This window comes from Pelophylax lessonae, assembly GCF_965119305.1.
Source record: "Pelophylax lessonae genome assembly, chromosome: 2".
Lineage (NCBI taxonomy): Eukaryota > Metazoa > Chordata > Amphibia > Anura > Ranidae > Pelophylax > Pelophylax lessonae.
This window is the reverse complement of record NC_138769.1, coordinates 708,335,034-708,355,106: the sequence shown is the minus strand read 5'-3', so window position 1 is coordinate 708,355,106 and position 20,073 is coordinate 708,335,034. Positions and strand designations below refer to the sequence as shown.

Sequence of the window (20,073 nt, the reverse complement as noted above, 5' to 3'; positions counted from 1 at the left end):
GGCAAGGGGACTCTAGGTAAACCCAGCGCTAGGCTTTAAAGCGGAGTTCCGGGCACAAAAACTATATTTTTTTTTTTTGTGCCCCTCCGCTAGGTAGACCTCACCTGAAAAGGAATTGGATAGTTATTTTTTTTTTTTGTTTACTTACCTTGTAATTGAAGATCGAAGATACTCACCTCAGAGTACTTCCTCCCTCGGAGCCGCGGCTCACCCCGTCACTTCCTGTCTCGCTATGATTCCTGGGAGCTGAACGTCATCGCTCCCAGGAATCAATGCGACGGTACCGGCCCCGCTCGTAATTTCCGGGCGACGCCGCATTCCCCTGCTAAACAGCTTCTGGGCATGCCCAGCGGTTGACCAGGTTTCCTCCACTGCTAGTGCTAGCGGTTGGGTCCTGAAGTGTAAAGTGTTAAGTGTTGCAGCAGTAATTGCAAGTGGCTACCTCAGTCAGGGAGGACTGGAGGAAGCAGTGAAAAAGGACTTTTGAGCTAACAGGAGTGTCAGAAGTCAGTTTCAGTTCAGTGACAGCAAGTCAGTGTTCACAAGCACCAGTAAGCATTGGTCGGCATTCAGCCGGCGTCAAGTCAGAGCTAGAAGAGTGTCCCATTCTTGTATCTAGTTGAGCCTGAGGAGTATCCCACTCATTCCCTTCTCCCATCCAAGTTCCTAAAATAAAACTAAAAACCAAAGATGCTGGACTGGTCATTGTCTCAGTATTCACACTTGGGCAACAAGCTTAAATGTGCTGTTGGTGTTAACGGTAACCATGACAGACTGATATCCAGCACTGATGCTGGAAATACTGCTACAAACAAAATAGGTAACTTTGCTGCAAATGAATGTTGGTAAAACTTTCCTCTCATTTCTAGCCAGGATGCTCTAGTCACTGTCTACCCCACAGGAAACCACTTGAGGGCACACCTACATGTTCTCATCAATGTCAAAGCTAGAGAAAAAAAAAAGTGAAACATCAAAAATGACTTTCATTGTCACAATAATAACTGATAACGACTCTTTACTTTAATTTACGATAACTGCTACCTAATAGAGTCTCAAAACCATCATTCAATTTTACATAAAATGTTTGGCATTAGAAATGAAAGATAAAGGATTTGGCAGCAAAAACAAAAGAGCTCTAATTCTGAAAGCTTTACTGTTCCTCAGAGTGATGTAATTGTAAATTTTATATGCATCTCTTCAGATGATTACTGCAGATTAATCAAGATTTTAATCTAATCTGCAAACTCGCAACCCTGTGACAATGATGCCATGTCATTATTGAATAACTGATAGCGCTGCAAGATTCTTGGCAGAAGTTTTCCCAAACAGTGGAGTTATAGTATTATTTATTATCCAGCAGCATTGAAAGTGTGGCGTCACACAAGTGCCTTCAGTGTACGCTATATTGATTAATATATAATTATGTTTCTAAGCAGATCCTTTGTCTTTTAGGAAACTTTGACCTTGGAGGGCTTGGGGGCAACTCACTCAACTAGCCATTTCCTGGTAGAGACAGTTTTCTGTGAGTCAAAGAATGTGTACTGTGAAAAAGGCTCAATACAAAAATATCAAACACCAGAATTAGGATCTGAAATGTTTGAAAAAGTGAGTTATTATCTGCTGAGTCCAATGAGAATTAAAAACCTAAGAGGCACCTGGCTCAAAATAACGATCCCCATCCTTGTGCAAAACTTTATGAGTTGAGTCTGACATGGTGCCTCACTGATTGCTAGGTAAAGTGAAAGGTGGGTTTTTCCATGGTTTATTGTGCCTCATCTTCGTAGATCAGCTTTCTTTAAGGCTCTTGGCATTTGGTCACATAACATCTCTAAGCTAAAAGGAAAGCTGTAAGAAGATTTCTCACTGCCGGAACTGCAATTGCAAATCTGAACAGGGAACAAATAAATACATAATGCCCAGTACATGTTACTGACTGCAAGTCCCACTCTAAGGAATTTTTGAATGGTGATGTATCTCTGCTCATGGCCAGAAATTCAACATATCTTCCAAATATTAGCCCTGGGTAGCAAATACCCTCCTGAACCCCAGTCCTCCACTGGAGACCTGTATGAAAGGGTAGACTGGATGTAGTACCTGTCTTAGGTTTACCGGATTTTGAGACTCGCTTGTAACTATCAGGACATTTTTTATTTCAAATTTAACGCTTTAGATAGCCTGTGAATAGCCACTATTCATAAGCTAATTAACCTGTTTGACTGGTTTGTGGAGCTCATGCAACAGGAAGTGATGTTGGCAGGAAGTAGGGGTAGGCAACAAAGGACTTGAACTCAGCTATGTGATGAAGACAAATATATGTATTTTAGAGGACTCAAAGAAGTAAGGAGCTGTTTGGAAGGGATCTTGTAAAGAATGAAGAGGACTCCATAGCACCAGGAAAAAAACAAGTTAACCTCCCTGGCGGTAATCCCAAGTGTGGCTCGGGGGTTAATTTTCAGTACCAAAGCAGTAACCCCAAGCCACAGGTTTACCCTGTAGTGATACTTTCCTTGTCCCTGCGATCCCCTGATGTCCTCCCGCTGTGTCCTCCAGCCGATTTCGGCATCCATCTTCCCGCCTCCCTTCTCTGCGAGCGCTGTGACGCAGTGGGGCGGAATCCGGCGGCAATTTCAAAAAATAAACAAAACATGACACATACACATTGTAATACTTTGTAATCTGTTACATTATTGTGTGAAACCATTTCACCTCAGTTTTGTCCCTAGCGATTTACCCAGTGCCCTGCCTGCACTTTTACTGTTCTTTCTGCCTGGAAACATGAGAATGTCCATGGCGTCCAAAAAGCGTTCCTTTAGATCAAAAGCGGTTTTAGCCCAACTAGAAAACAGCTATAGTGAATTGGAATTACTTGAAGAATTGAGCGATAGTGATTCATTGGGAAATTCGTCATCAGACACTGAAAGTGACGACAGCGACGATTCTGTTAATGAGCTCAGTGATGTGCGCACTTGGTGCTCTATTGACTGTGGTCAAATCAGGCAGTGCCCCCAAGATTCCCATTTACTGAAGCACCTGGTATGAAAGAAGACGTTGAACACGACAACCCCTTGGCATACCTAAAACTATTTCTGACCGATGAGGTTATTGAAAAGATAGTTACTGAGACAAACCGGTACAACGAGCAACAATTAGCTATTCTGCATCGGAAGTTTTCAAGAAGCAGAAAGTGGGAACCAGTGACCAAAGAGGACATTTGGAAATTCCTGGGCCTAATAATACTGTGTGGTGGAGAAACCCCTGCAGAAGTGGCATTGGACAACTAATACATTACTTGCCACTCCATTCTTTGACACGGTCATGTCAGAGTACAGATTTTCCCTGATCATGAAATATTTACACTTCGAAAACAACGAAGAATTTGATGAAACTACTCATCCTGCACCAAAACTAAAGACAATTTGAGAAGTATCTCAAATGATTCTAAAGAATTTCCAACAGAGCTATGTGCCAGAAAGAGATATCAGCATAGATGAAAGTCTAATGGCCTACAAGGGAAGGCTCAGCTGCGTGCAATACATTGCATCAAAGAGGGCATGATTTGGTGTAAAATCCTACATGCTATGTGAATCGCCAACTGGCTACATTTGGAATTTGGTCATATACACTGGAAAAGGAACAAAATTCAATCCAAAATACAGCAACTATGGAATGGCAACATCTTCTGTTCTTTCTCTCATTGAGCCATTGCTAAATTAGGGATATTGTGTAACATCCGACAACTGCTATACGTCTCCTGAACTTTATGAATTTCTACTACAAAACAAAACAGATGCCAATGGAACTGTTAGGGCTAACCGGAGCGACATTGCCAACGTCTGGCAATAAGAAGCTGAAGACTGGAAAAATGGATGCCTGGCAGAAAGGCAAAATGATGGCACTGCGATGGCGTGACAAGAAAGATGTGTGCCTAATGAGTACAGTTCATAATACCTCCACTGTTATGGTATGCACGAAAGGTGGGAAAGAAATTGAGAAGCCACAAGTAGTGATAGACTACAATACCGCAATGGGAGGTGTCAACAGAGTCGACCAAGCAATTTCATTCTACCCAGAAATGAGGAAACAGTAAAATAAGTACTACAAGAAGATCTTCAGACATCTTCTTGAGCAATTCTTGTGGAATGCCTACATTCTGCTCAAACAAAAAAGTGACAAGCCTGTGATTCATTCTGTATTCATTTGGAAAGTTGCAGAACGTATCTTTGTGAACCACCAAACACCATCAATGGCAGTGAATAGAGCTGGATGTCATGCTGTTGGAGTTGTCAACCCTACAAGGATGTGCATGGTTTGTTGCTGGAAGCGAGATCACAATGGAAGGAAAATCAGAAAGGAAACCAGGTTCTATTGTCCCGATTGTGATGTCAGACTTTGTGCAGTCCCATGTTTCAAAATTTTTCATACCCGAGATGTTTACTAAACCAATATGCAGTGTTTAGTATTGCAGTGATAAGTAATATTGCACCCTTGTTTGGACACATTTCATTTTTTTTTTGGTTTGTATACATTGTTGAATTAAAATGTATTATTATATTATAATTCATGATGTTTCAAACTTTATCATACCCGGGATGTCTACTAGACTCTTGTTTGGACAGATTTAAGTGTTATTCCTAAGAATTATAGGCCAGCAATATAAAACAACAGATTTCCATGCAAAACAATGTACCGACATTCAAAAATACAGACATAATCAGTCCGCCAGGGAGGTTAAGTAGCTGTTTAGTGTATCCATATATTTATTGCATACAGTGTTCATGCTAATTTGCTAAGAAAGATAGACAGCTTGTTGTTTTCCTAAAATTTTGAGTAGTTTGTTTGCACAGCATTTTTGTTTGGTAAAGCACATTAATACACTACAGAGGCTTTTTCATGCTTCCTTGCTTTACTGCAAAGTAACCTTACAAAGACAAAGCAAAACATAAGCAGGTGGGCTTCTTATTGAACAGAGGTTGAGAGTAGGGATGATCGAACTTTTCAAAAGTTGGTTCGACCAGAACACCTGAACTTCCCGAAAGTTCGGCCCGGATTTCAGAACCCCATTGAAATCAATGGGACCCGAACTTCGGTAATCAAAAAACACCATTTTGAAGCCCTAAAACCCAATAAATGCCCCTAAAAAGTGCCTAGGGTTCTGGGTCATGCCCCAGGGACTATTAATCACACAAAAAAAAGTTCTTAAAATTTTTCATTTTTGATAGAGAGCCAATTATTGAAAAAATTATTGAAAAAAAAAAAATGAGATTTATTTGGATTTAGAGTCTGGGGGGTCTAAAACGTGTACCTGTGAAGTTTCAGCTCTGTAGCATGTCCAGAACCAGAAAAAAAAAGTTTATTTGTATTAGAATTGCAATAGAACAGGATAGCGGCTCCGCTATTTTCACACCTTGCCGGTTTAGTAGCAGGCGTTTTTTTGGGCATTTTTTGGGGTTCTTTGAAGGCAGGCATAACATCAGAACTTTTGGGTAGGGGTATATATATACACACACACATGTATGTAGCAGAAACCTATGCTTGCGCTAATGAAATAATTAACACCCATATGGCTTCTCTGCTATAACACCTATATATGTGTATGTGTATAAATACATATAAGTGTGTGTGTGTATATATACCCCTATACAGAATTTCAGATGTTTTGCCTGCCTCCAAAGACCCCCAAAAAAATGCCCAAAAAAACACCTGCTGCAAAAACACACCTGGGCGTTTTTGTAGCTGGCGTGTTTTTGAGCATTTTTTGGGCATCTTTGGAGGCAGGCATAACATCTGTACTTCTGTGAAGGGGTATATATACACACACACATGTATGTATATATACACATATATAGGTGTGAAAGTAGCAGAAACCTATGCTTGCGCTAATGAAATAATTAACAGGCATATGTCTCCGCTCCTATAACACCTATATGTGTGTATGTGTATAAATACATATAAGTGTGTGTGTATATACCCTTATACAGAATTTCAGATGTTTTGCCTGCCTCCAAAGACCCCCAAAAAATGTCCAAAAAAACACCTGCGCCAAAAAAAACGCCCAGGTGTGTTGTTGCAAGCGTTTTTTTTTTGGGCATTTTTTGGGGGGTCTTTGGAGGCATGCATAACATCTGAACTTCTGTATAGGGGTATATATATATACACACACACACTTATATGTATTTATACACATACACATATATAGGTGTTATAGCAGAGAAGCCATATGGGTGTTAATTATTTCATTAGCGCAAGCATAGGTTTCTGCTACTTTCACACCTATATATGTGCATATATACATACATGTGTGTGTGTATATATACCCCTTCACAGAAGTACAGATGTTATGCCTGCCTCCAAAGTCCCCCAAAAAATGCCCAAAAAAACGCCTGCGCCAAAAAAACGTCCCAGGTGTGTTGTTGCAGGCGTTTTTTTTTTGGGCATTTTTTGGGGGTCTTTGGAGGCAGGCATAACATCTGAAATTCTGTATAGGGGTATATACACACACACACACTTATATGTATTTATACACATACACATATATAGGTGTTATAGCAGAGAAGCCATATGGGTGTTAATTATTTCATTAGAGCAAGCATAGGTTTCTGCTACTTTCACACTTATATATGTGTATGTGTATATATACATACATGTGTGTGTGTATATATACCCCTACACAGAAGTTCAGATGTCATGCCTGACTCCAAACATGTCCTCAAAAAAGCCCTAACTACACTTGATATCCCTTTCCTCACACTAATAATTGCTAAATGACACTTTGAGAGCAGAAGTAACAGAACTGCTTCCACTCTCTTCCACAGCCCTGTATTAAAATGGTAGAGATTTGGCAGGGCTATCTTATATACTGGGGGGCGTATTCACTAATGATTGGCCTCTGGACCCCCTAGTCACTCCAATCACATTCCTAGCATTCTCCTGCCCCCTCAATTGGCTTTTACTGATGGTTCTGGTCCAATCACGGGCTTTTAAAGCCCAGTTCCTGTCCCATTGCATTTTGGTCGGTTCTGGTTGCCGAATTCCGAACTTTTTCAGCAAAAAGTTCGGAATTCGGCCGAACCACGAACAGTCAATGTTCGGGTCGAACCGATGGTCAACCCGAACCATTCGATCATCCCTAGTTGAGAGGTTTGCAGTTTGTTGGGAGAGATTTACAGTAGGCAGGTGGGTTGCCAATGCTATGGCGCAATAGAAAGTGCCAAATCATGAACCTGCCCTTTTTACCACTCAGGGATGATTATGTTGGATTTTTGATACCCATGAAAGTTAAAGGAGAGGCAGAGCTTATCTATCCTAGTTCTTTGGAGACATCTACTTATGGTCATCCCTACAGACAATAAGGTGTTTGACATGACACGGCCTGCTTCCTCTAGCCTGCTGCAGGGAAAAATACTGTATTAGGGGAGCCCAAACAAGCTGCATAATATGTTAGGTAGCCTTTCTAAAAAAATTTATTAATTTGGTAGGGGACTATTTACAACATTTCTGGAATTTTAATCAATGGAGAGCTGACAATTTAGGTTCCAGAAAACAAACTGACCTTTTGAAAATGAGAATATAATTCTGGTTAAATTCACAATTTTTGCACAGAAAGTGTAGTCCTATCTCCTTTTAAAGCCAATAGCATACATTATTTCCCAGGGAGCATTGCCCAAAGTCTGCCTGTGATGTGAAAACTTCCAGAAACACCAACCCTGTAGACTGATTGTGTACTGTCTATTATTATTATTATAAAGGATTGATATACCGCCAAAAGTTTGCGCAGCGCTTTACAATATATAGGGAGACAGTACAGTTACAATATAATAAAATACAAGAGGGTTAAGAGGACCCTGCTCATAAGAACTTACAATCTAATACAGGTAAGTGTTTTAGTTCGGCAAAAACCTTGTAATCTCCTAAAAAGTCCAACAGGTTGAGCATTCCTTTTGAGGCTTCCATGCGTTTACCCAAATGCCCTTTCTTAATTGAAAAAGGTCTATTAAGGGGAGCAATGTATTATGGTATCCTACTGTACTTTGTACTCCAGAAAGGTCACTTTCAGTGTATTTAATAGACTGCTTTCACTAAGGAGCCCTAACAAGTGAAACAGTACTAATGCCAAGTAAGTGTTTTTGTTCATAAAAAAATTATGTTTTCCTTTAAAGACCCCCCTGTCAGTCTTTTATTTCCATCTGTGTCTTATTGAAGAGATTTCCCCTCATTTCCTCTTAGGACAGGAAGTGATGATAAATCTCCTCAATAGAGACACAAACATTGTTGAGTTAGAACTTGCTGATCCTTCCCTCCTGTCTTTACATTTTACGTACTGGTGTCACATGAACAGGAAGCAAGGTACATTTTCCTCCATGTTGGCACAAAAAAAAATATGTTATGGGCGATCTGAGACAGAAGTGCGAGTGGGTACCTGTCAAACCCAGGTACCCGCTCCCCACCCCAAAAAAAAAGTGCCAAATGTGGTAGTAGAGGGGAAGAGAGTTCAAACAAGTGGAACTGCCCCTTTTGGGTGGACACTTTAACTGCAGCAGAGAAATGACGGGTCTTCTGTGTGCCAGACAGGGCTGTGTAAATAACAGACAAAAAACGAATCCTTTTGGCAGATAAAACTGCTACCCTATACTAATTTATTTGTGTATTTATTAGTTTGCCTGCAGTTCAGCTTTATCCACTACAGAAAGATGGATCAATGTGCAGTATACAATATATTTTGCCTTACCGTGTTTTCATGGAATGGAGTATAGCTAACATAGGGGATGGTGTCCAAGGTGTCTGTGTTCACAATAATCGGAGCGGGGCTGGCCTGAAAGTAAAGATAAAATACAGTATTAATGAAATATTCAAAAACAATGCCTTTGAATAATTAATAACACTTTTACAGCACTTAAAGCCAATAACATGTAAAGTGTATTATTTTTTTGTAGGATAAGGAAAAACAAAAAAGAAGAAAATGGTAATACCAAGTATATAATAATTCAGTTCAGTGATAAAACAAAATATATAATTGCAGTATATTTTGATTAAAGCAGAGTTCCGGCCTCAAAATGCACTTTGGGCCATCCGCTTGCTCAGTGTCACCTGTAAAAGAAATGGATAGTCACGATTTATTTTTTTTGTTTACTTACCTTGTTATTGAAGAAAATATACTTACCTTTCTTCCTCTTCCTCCCTCTGCGGCCGCGGCCCGCGCCGTTACTTCCTCCTTGGATTGATTCCTGGGAGCTGAACGTCATCGCTCCCAGGAATCAATGCGCCTGCACCGGCCCCCCTCTTCTGTTCCAGTGCAGGCACGTCATTCCCTGCTAAACAGCTTCTGGGCATGGGATGACGCTTCTGTGACAGCGGGGCCGGTGCAGGGCATTCTGGGAGAAGAGGACTCGGAAAAGAACGCAGAAGAGGCTGCGCTGGCTTCAGCTGCCCACACCTGAGATGGCAGCACTGGACAAGACATTTTCAAGGTAAGTATTTCTTCTAAAAGGTAAGTGCGACCTGGGACAGTTTAGAGACTATCCATTGTGAAATGTACTAGCCCTGACTGTCCCGAGGGTATTTTTATTGAAAAATACTTTCAGAGGCCGGAACTCCGCTTTAAGTGATAATATTTAGGGCTTATATGTTAATGTTAGGTTCTATATAATGATTTGCTTGTTAAAAAAAAAATTACAGAAATATTAGAACACACTGTTGTCTCCTTAGAATGTCTTGTTGTGCAATTTGCCGAGATAGTTGGTCTCCACCTTGAGCAGCAAGGGTCCGTGGCACAGTTAAGATGATAACGTGTTCCAAAACAACAGAGATTAACAAACCCTCCATGATATTATCTTACCAAGGATTGTTATGGATAAGGTAATGGGGGGGGGGGGGGAGTTGGAAGGAGAGGGATCAAACGGTAAAACAGAGTATTGAACAGCAACAATTCAACATTCCTGGTATGGGTAGGTATAGAAGTTATAGCCAAGCTTTCCCAGAACTATTTGGGTGTGATAGCCATAGTGACCACTTGGTTAAAAATCGTTTCATCTGTAGGGTTTTCCTAGCAACCATTTTTTCCATGTCGCACTGGTAGTTTAAGTCAAAGATTGTGGTTGAGATGGAGGGAGGGTTGGAGGTTTTCCATAGTCTGGTTACATTTAATTTGGCTGCAAATAGCAAGTGGATAATAATACATCTGGATTCAGGAGGGAATTTGTCTACGCCTGGGTATAATGTCTAGTTTGGGGCATGGGGTGGAATTTACTCCAGAAAGAGAGGAGATCGATATAAAAACGTGTTTCCAAAAGGAGCTTAAGGTCTTGCAAAACCGCAGGATGTGAGCAAGGGAGCCTACACTGCCACAGTTTCTCCAACAGCTGGGTGAAACAGGGTACATTTTAAGGAGTTTAGAGGGTGAGAGATACCACCTCTGGACGGGTTTTTTGATAAGATTCCCAACAGTTAGTGTAGTGAGAGGCTAGGTATGTTTCTCTAAACGTTCGGTGCCATATGTCGGTTGTGATGGTGGTATTTACTTCCTCTGACCAGCAGTAGAAGAATTTTAGAGCTACAACATGGTGATACTGACTATTTTATTTGGATAATATATAAGCTGTTGCAGAACTTCTATTCCCATGAGGCATTGCAAGGCTGACAATTACAAGCATGACTCCCATAGGCAGAGGCATGATGGGACTTGTAGTTCCGCAACACCTTGAGGGCCGCCAATTTGGGACCACTGCTTTAAGTCACTTCCTGTCTACATGTACTTAAAGCGGAACTAAACTCCCTTAATTCCTTAACCTTGTAGATGCTATAACTTTCACGCAAAACAATCAATATGCACTTATTTGGATTTTTACCAAAGACATGCAGCCGAATACATTTTGGCCAAAATTCATGAGGATATTCATTTTTTTTTTTATTGGATATCTTTTATAGCAGAAAATAAAAAAAATATTTAATTTTTTTTCAAATTTTTATTTTTTTTATTTATGTAACAAACAAAAAAACCAAGTGGTAATTAAATAGCAAAGAAAGCTCTATTTGTGTGAAACAATTATATACATTTTGGTTGGGTACAGTGTTGTATGACCGCGCAATTGTCAGTTAAAGTAGTGCAGTGCAGAATAGCTAAAAAATGGCCTGGTCATGAAGAGGATAACATTTTACGGAGTTCACGTGGTTGAAGCACTTACAGTTTTTTTCTTAGTCCCCCCAAATATTTGTTGATCTTGTTAGTGAAGTCTAACTATTGCAGCTTCTTATGATAGGGTGGCAACAATGCTGCACTGCTCCTGAATTCAGAGCAGAGTCATCACTCTCATGTAGGTTGTGCCTGCTTGTACTAAAGTGGGAGAAGAAGATGTTGCAGGGAGCGTGGCTATCAGCATTGCCACTAATGAGACAAAATCCTTAAGCTTTTTGATTAGGCCACACTTAATCCCCCCCCCCCCAACTGTTTTCTGGACTAACTGCACTAACAACTGGATTAGTACTTGTTTAGACTGTCATAAAGGCATCTTTATTTGTACTTTAGTCTATTACCCACTTGCCGACAGCCTGCCGTGTATTTACTGCGGCAGTGTGGCTCTATTGTGCGAAACAAAGTACCTATATGTTGTTTCGTTCAATAGCCACTAGATGGCGCAATTGCGCAGCCAGAGGCACAATCGCACCGTTATTGGCTAGAGGGGATGTCAATCAGTGGGTCCAGTGGAGTCTGCCGGCCATCTGCGATCATTCCCAGGAGAGACGGACAGCGGTCTTCCTATGTAAACAAGGCAGATCGCCGTTTTGCAAGGGGGACAAGATGGAGATCTTGTGTTTCTGCTGAGCAGGAACACTGATCTATGTCTTCCCCCAAACAGTGCAACCCCCCACAGCTTGTAAGCACCCCTAGGGACACATTTAAACCTTTGATCACCCCTGGTGTTAACCCTTTCCCTGCCAGTGTCATTAGTGCATTTTTTTAAGCACTGATCACTGTATGGGTGTCAGTTAGATGTCTGATTTGTCCGCCGCAATGTGGAAGTCCCTCTAAAAATCACTGATCGCCGCCATTACTAGTAAAATAAATAAATAAATAAAATAAAATGAATAAATAAAAATTCCATAAAAATATTGCATCGTTTGTAGACGCTATAACTTTTGCGTAAACCAATCAATATACGCTTATTGGGGATTGGGAAATATATAATAGAATACATATTGGCCTAAATTGATGAAAAAATTTGATTTTTTTTCCTTTTTTGTTATTGGATGTGTTTTATAGCAGAAAGTAAAAAATATAGTTTTTTTTTTTTTTTTTCAAAATTGTTGCTCTTCTTTTGTTTATAGAGCAAAAAAAATAAAAACCGCAGAGGTGATCCAATACCACCAAAAGGAAGCTTTATTTTTGGAAAAAAAGGACATAAATTTTATTTGGGTACAGCGTTGCATGACCGCGTAATTGCCAGTTATAGTAATGCAGTGCTGTATCGCAAAAAAATGGCCTGGTCATTAAGGGGGGATACCTGGTCCAGAAGTGGTTAAGGCCTAGTGCATTACAGAATTATACGGTTCTGCCCACAGTAACCAATGAGCAGCAACCTTTTTTACTAAATGCCTAAAAGAAAGCTCCCTATTGGCTGCTGTATACAACACCACTTTATTTTCTGCCCTGTATTAGATATTAAGCCTTTGGTTCATATTTGTAATAAAGACAACTATTACACAGTACTGGGGCTTTCCCTGCTTTAAATATAGATCTAAAAATTCAATCAATTGAAGCTGCAGCTAGCAACAGGGATTTTATTCAACATAGACCCTGGCATTTCAGTCAATATTTAGAATTTTTTTTTAAAGAATAATCTTCATCTACAAAGGTCACCATCCATCAGGAGAAGTCTAGCCTAGAAGTTTGGACACAAGTTCTTTTGAAATAAATAATGAACACTGAAAGATATCTGTCATGGAACAAGTCCCAAAGGAGACCTGGCCAGGGACCTGGCATAATGGCCAATATCCAACATCATTGCGCCCATTTGCAGGAAAATGAGCACACACGCAATGCAAGTAAACGGGCGCACACCACCTGTAGTAGATTCTGGCATCCCCTGGTCTTGCAAAGGATAATTGATGCCCATGGACGCTGCTGACTGGTCTTCAGCTTCCAGATTCCTGTGTGCTTGTGCCTCTGAACTACTCGTTACCGACCTGGCTTGCTCTTGGATACTTCTTGTCTATCTCCTGGCTCTGACCTCGGCTTGTCCACAGATCTGCTCTTGTCTCCTGTCCCGTGTGGTGACCTTGGCTTGCCTAACCTCGTTTCTGATCTTCTGTCTGGTGACCACCGGCTCTCTGACCTTAGCTAGGATTCCTGACTATGCCTCCTATCTTGCCCTGTCTGTTGTGATCCAAAAATACTACTAACCCAAATTGAGTCCAGAAGTCCGCTCTCCAACTGCATTGCATGGTGCGGATGACGAGAGATGATGTGTCGGGGAACTGGCCCCCTTCTTTAGAGCAAGGACTACAGACCTCCAAAACACATCAGCTGTCATCATCTGCACCATTCCATGCAGATGGAAAGCGGACTTCTGGACTCTGTTATTTTGACATTTTGGTGTGTGAGTATAACTTCAACTTTTTTAACCACTTTAGGACCGGAGGATTTTCCTGCTTTACATCCAGGCCACTTTTTGCAACCTGGCACTGTGTGACTTTAACTGACAATTGCGCGGTCATGCAACGCCATACCCAAATGAAATTTACGTCCTTTTTTCCCCACAAACAAAGCTTTCTTTTGGTGGTATTTGATCACCTCTGCGCTTTTCATTTTTTGCGATATTAATATAATATTAATAAAAAAATAGTGACAATTTCGAAAAAATAACAATATTTTTCTAATTTGACAGTTAAAAAATATCCAATATATTCAATTTTTGTCATATATTTAGGCCAAAATGTATTTAGCTACATGTCTTTGACAAACAAATTCTCAATGAACGTATTTTTAACCGCTTTAAGACCTGAAGATTTTACCCCATTCCTGACCAGGCCATATTTTGTGATTCGGCACTGCGTTATTTTAACGGACAATTGCGCGGTCGTGCGACACTGTACTCAAATTAAATTTATGTCATTTTTTCCCCACAAATAGAGCTTTCTTTTGGTGGTATTTGATCACCTGTGCAATATTTACTTTTTGCGCTATAAACAAAAAAAAAGCGACAATTTTGAAAAAATAACAATATTTTTCAAATTTTTTTTATATGAAATCCCCCCCCCCCCCAAAAAATGTAAAAATCTAATTTTTTTAACATTTTAGGCCAATTTGTTTTCTGCTACATATGTTTGGTAAAAAAAATCGCAATAAGCGTATTTTGATTGGTTTGCGCAAAAGTTATTGCAGCTACTAACTACGGTAAATTTATGTCATTTTTATTGTTTTTTTTTTTAACTAGTAATGGCGGCGATCTGGCGGCGTTCTGCGATTTGTTTTGCAGGACTGCGACATTGCGGCGGACAGATCGGACCCCTAACTGACATTTTTGACACTTTTGGGGGTACCAGTGACATTACTACAGTAATCAGTGCTATAAATATGCACTGTTACTGTAATAATGACACTGGTAGGGAGGGGGTTAACTTTATTGGTGATCAAGGGGTTAATGTATGCCTGGTGCTTACTGACGTGTGTGGGGGGAAGGGACTGAGTGACATAGGCACAGATCGCAGGTTCAGCTATGCTGAATCCTGTAATTTGTGACTGTCTGTCACATAGGAGATCCGCCCGCTTTGTTTACACAAGCGGGCGGATTTCCTCACTCGATCCCCGACGATCGGGGAAGAGCGGTGGTGATCACCGCCTCTCCTCCCCTGGCCCGACTCCCGCTGTGTGTGAATACAGCGGGAGCAAGCCTCTGGCGGCGCGCGCGCGCCGCCCACAAGGGGAGGAGTCCAGCGACATAGGTCTACGTCGCGGGACGATAAAGAACCACTTTGCCGCAGTATGCTCCATGTGAGCGGTCGGCAAGTGGTTAAAGTGTTGGAGGTAAAGCCTTTTCTGTTTTGGTGTTTATTTTAGAGTGAGTCATGAGGGGCACAGTTCCTTCAGGAACACAATAGCAAAAATGTAATCAATTATAGCCAGTTATAAAACAAAAGCAGCAATACGATACATCTTTTGATAAAGGCATACTATATCTCAGTGGGAATATTTGCCATGGGCTCATGGCAGAGTCATTGACTAATCTCTAAAGAAGAGGGGGAAAGTAAACGGCTTGGCAGCCGTATTTTTATTATTTGACAGCAGTTTATAAAAGTTTCTGTTCTTATGGGAACAAAATAGTAAAAAAAAAAAAAAAAAAAAAAATTTGAGACCTAAGCAATTACAGCAAATACAATAAAGTTCCCCTCACACGGCTAATGTGTAAGGTAAAGTCTACAAGCTTGGAAAGATCAGTTTGTAAATGGATAGAAAACTGGGTAAAAGATAGAATTCAGAGAGTAGTGGTTAATGATTCTCCCTTTGAATGGTCTAAGGCAGTGATGGCGAACCTTGGCACCCCAGAGGTTTTAGAACTACATTTCCCATGATACTCATGCACTGGAACCTTGGCACCCCAGAGGTTTTAGAACTACATTTCCCATGATGCTCATGCACTGGAACCTTGGACCCCAGAGGTTTTAGAACTACATTTCCCATGATGCTCATGCACTGGAACCTTGACACCCCAGAGGTTTTAGAACTACATTTCCCATGATACTCATGCACTGGAACTTTGGCACCCCAGAGGTTTTAGAACTACATTTCCCATGATGCTCATGCACTGCAACCTTGGCACCCCAGCGGTTTTAGAACTACATTTCCCATGATGCTCATGCACTGGAACCTTGGCACCCCAGAGGTTTTAGAACTACATTTCCCATGATGCTCATGCACTGGAACCTTGGACCCCAGAGGTTTTAGAACTACATTTCCCATGATGCTCATGCACTGCAACCTTGGCACCCCAGAGGTTTTAGAACTACATTTCCCATGATGCTCATGCACTGGAACCTTGGCACCCCAGAGGTTTTAGAACTACATTTCCCATGATGCTCATGCACTGGAACCTTGGCACCCCAGAGGTTTTAGAACTACATTTCCCATGATGCTCATGCACTGGAACCTTGGCACCCCAGAGGTTTTAGAACTATATTTCCCATGATGCTCATGCACTCTGCAGTGTAGTTGAGCATCATAGTAAATGTAGTTCCAAAACATCTGGGGTGCCAAGGTTCACCATCACTGGTCTAAGTTTATCAGTGGTGTACCCCAAGGTTAAGTGTTGGGACCCTTACATTTTAACCACTTGCTGACCGCCCCACGCAGATTTACTGCTCGGCTGCGCAATCTATGTAGATCTACGTGATTATGTGCACACGGTTTTTGCAGGGAGCGCGTGCGCAGCCGGAGTCGCTCTCCCACTGTGATTAGACACAGCGGGAGGCAGACCGCGGGAGTAGCAGGCTTGATCGCCGCCGGCCTCTCGCATTCTTCGGCAAAACTGACAGGAAAGCCGTCTGGTATGTAAACAATCTAAGACGGCTCTCCTGTCAGAGAGGCAGGGAAAGATCGTGTGATTCAGCCAAGCTGAATCACCGATCTCTCTCTGCCTCTGTTCAATCCACCCTCCCCCCCACAGTTAGAAAGCACATCTGTGGAACACATTGAACCCCTTGATCACCCCCAGTGTTAACCCCTTCCCTGCCAGTGTCATTTACACAGTAACAGTGCATAATATTTAGCACTGATCACTGTATTAATGACACTGATTCCCAAAAAGTGTCACTTGGTGTCAGATTTGTCCGCCGCAATGTTGCAGTCCAAATAAAAATTGCTGCCATTACTAATAAAAAAAAATTTAAAAAATTAAAAAGTCCATAGATCTATCCCGTAGTTTGTAAACACTATAACTTTTGCGCAAACCAATTATTATACGCTTTTTGGGATTTTTTTTTTTTTTTACCACAAATATGTAGCAGAATACATATTGGCCTAAACTGAAAAAAAAATTAAATTTTAAATTTTTGGGGGGGAATGCTTTATAGCAGAAAGTAGAAAATATTGGTGTTTTATCAAAATTGTCACTTTTTTTTGTTTACAGCGCAAAAACGAAAAACCGCAGAAGTGATCAAATACCAAAAAAAAGCTCCATTTGTGGGAAAAAAAGGACATCAATTTTATAATTTTATTTGGGTACAGCGTCGCACAACTGCTCAATTGTTCGTTAAATTAACACAGTGCCGAATCACAAAAAATGGCCTGGTCATTAAGGGGGCAAATCCTTCCGGTCCAGAAGTGATTAAGGAGATCTATTGTCACAGCATACACTTTTATTTTGTAGTATCAGCATTGTAATAGCAATACAAACAATAGTTGTTTTTGACAATCCAATATAAGCTTACTTTAAAAAAAAAAAAAAACTTTTTTCATGTTGTGATTTCTGCCTGTCTGTAGGCCATCTCTTCCCACAACTTCCTCGATTTCTTGCATGTTTTGCAGCTTCTTTGCTTACTTTCAAATTCTAAGGACTATATGTCCCACGGTACCTTGCTGCTTGCAAACATTGATTCCTGTACTGACTCCTCCCCCTTCTCTCAGAAGCTCTGCCGTTTCGAAAGCAGGCTCTGCGAAATGTGCAACACAGCAGTGCCTACTCAAGGGACATAGGGAATATGTGTGACAGAATTCAAGGAAGTAATTGTATGTGGATCTTCATGGAGTAAGTTTACAAACTTTAGGATCATTCAAAGTAGTAGGAGTAGGTTCAGAAATAATTAAGAAATAAGGAGTAGGCTAGAAATTGAAATACAATGTGGATATAATTTTACGTTTTGACCTTGGATATGCTTTAAAGTGTTAGTACCTTGTTTACTTGCAACTAAAATAAGGGCTTACCTGTAGGTACAGTAAATATCTCCTAAACATGCACCGTTTAGGAGGTGTTTACTATAGTAGCAGTCGGTGACGTCACTCTCAATGGATGGCGTGCCGCATGCGTAAGCGTGACGTCATCACGGTTTGCCAGTCAAATAGCCAAAGCCCATGAATGAACCCAGAAGGAAGACCAGGTGAAGATGGAAGCCCTGTCAGCAGTGGCAGAGCACCGCTGGAGGGCTTCATTCTAAGATAAGTCTTTTCGTATATGTGATGGATACTAGCACATTATGCTATTATTTTGCAGGGGACATTTTTTTGTCAGTTTACTACCGCTTTAACCTGTTGCCGACCACCTGCCGCCTATTTACTGCGGCAGGGTGGCTCTCCTGCGCAAACCAACATAGACCTATGTCGGTCGCGCGCCTGCAGCTAGGGGGCGAGCGCCCCCGCCCCCACTCGGCAGCGGGGACTCTGATGCATGGGTCAGGTGGCTCTGATTGCCTTTTGACATCCACGATCGTTCCCCTCTGAGTTTACAACAGCTGACTGTTCTCTCTGGAATGATCACAGAGTGCCTGTGATCCTTCTATATAGGAACACAGGTCTCTATGATAATTTCACAAGCCACGCCCCCCACAGTTAGAATCACTCCCCTAGGCTCACATTTAACCCCTTGATCACCCACAATGTTAACCCCTTCCCTGCCAGTGTCATTATTACAGTAACAATGCATATTTTTAGCAATGATTACTGTAGTAATGTCACTGGTCCCCCCAAAAGTGTAAAAAATGTCAGTTAGTGGTCCGATCTGTCTGCCGCAATGTCGCAGTCCCACTAAAAAATCGCAGATCGCCGCCATTACTAGTTAAAAAAAAATGACACAAATCTTTCCCGTAGTTTGTAGACGTGATAACTTTTGCACAAACCAATCAGAATACCCTTATTGTGTTTTTTTTTTTACCAAAAATATGTAAATATTGTTGCCTAAAATGTTAAAAAAATTTAATTTTTACATTTTTTTTTGAGAATGTTATTTAGCAGAAAGAATTGTCGCTCTTTTTTTGTTTATAGCACAAAAAATAAAAATCGCATCAAATATCACCAAAAGAAAGCCCTGTTTGTTTGAAAAAAAGGACAACAATTTTATTTGGGTACAGCGTCGCATGACCGCGCAATTGTCCGTTTAAGTAAGGCAGTGCCGAATTGCAAAATATGACCTGGTCACTAAGGGGTAAAGAAAATATTCTGGTCCAGAAGTGGTTAAGAGTGTTTCTGTAAATTTAAAAGGAAGTGCAGAGAAAAAGAAATTAAGCTTTTGGGGACAAGATACAACAATATAAAACCTATAGAGGGCCTGGCTGTTCCCTTCTGTATACAAGAAAATAAAGCATTTTCGGTAAAGCTCCACTTTAAAACAGACATACAGCTATAGATACTGAACCCAATACATTAGAAAAGGCAATCTAAAGTATAGGAAAATCAGGTAAGCGATCGTCCGATTTTCCTCGTTGTTTAACAGCAAATTGGAACTAATGAAAGAAAATTTGTAAGAAAATTCACAAACGACAAAGGCTTTTCATACGCCCCTTGATAATGTCAGCTCTGACGAAATGCGTCAGTTCACAGCGTGCTGACGTCACCCCCTGCGACCAGGAAGTGAGGGCGCTAAGCCGTCTGGCCAGCGGCTCCAGCTCCTTATTCATTCAAGGCTTTTATTATTCTTCTTACATGTGAGTATACTATTTTTTGGTTTTTATAATAAAGTCTGTCTGGTTTTATGCTATGGCGCCCCCTCTTTTCATTTATGACTGCAAAGTTTTTTGGTCCACACGTGCCATATCTGTGAAGTGGGACTCCTTGTGACTGCTGGGTTCCTTTTGATTCACCTATCAACAGGCTAGTGTCCTGTGTTCAAGCGGATTCCTTACTGGTATCTGGTAAGGAGTTAATCTATTGGGTGTGGTTTAATTTGGGGGAGAGTGTCCCCTTATTTCTTTCCTCACCGCATGAAGATTTTAATCTTTTTTCACCTTCTTTAATTGTTGAAGGTTCTTCAATGCACACTTCTATCTATATTTGGTAAGGAGTATATAGACAGATCTACACTATACACTGTGGTGTTTATAATTTTTTCAACATATCCACTATTTTTCTTGTTTCTTATATACCTGGTGTGAAGGTCT

General features: G+C 40.9%; 1 protein-coding gene across 10 annotated transcripts in view; it reads right to left on the bottom strand.

Annotated features, from left to right (window-relative positions):
• The window catches only part of DLG2 (discs large MAGUK scaffold protein 2), a 2,359,657-nt gene that overhangs the window by 924,715 nt on the left and 1,414,869 nt on the right, over nucleotides 1-20,073 (bottom strand). For all 10 annotated transcript variants that reach the window (XM_082244450.1, XM_082244453.1, XM_082244456.1 and 7 more), the window contains one exon: nucleotides 8,726-8,809. In XM_082244450.1, the coding sequence (XP_082100576.1) occupies nucleotides 8,726-8,809 (84 nt within the window). The remainder of the gene's footprint in view (nucleotides 1-8,725; nucleotides 8,810-20,073) is intronic.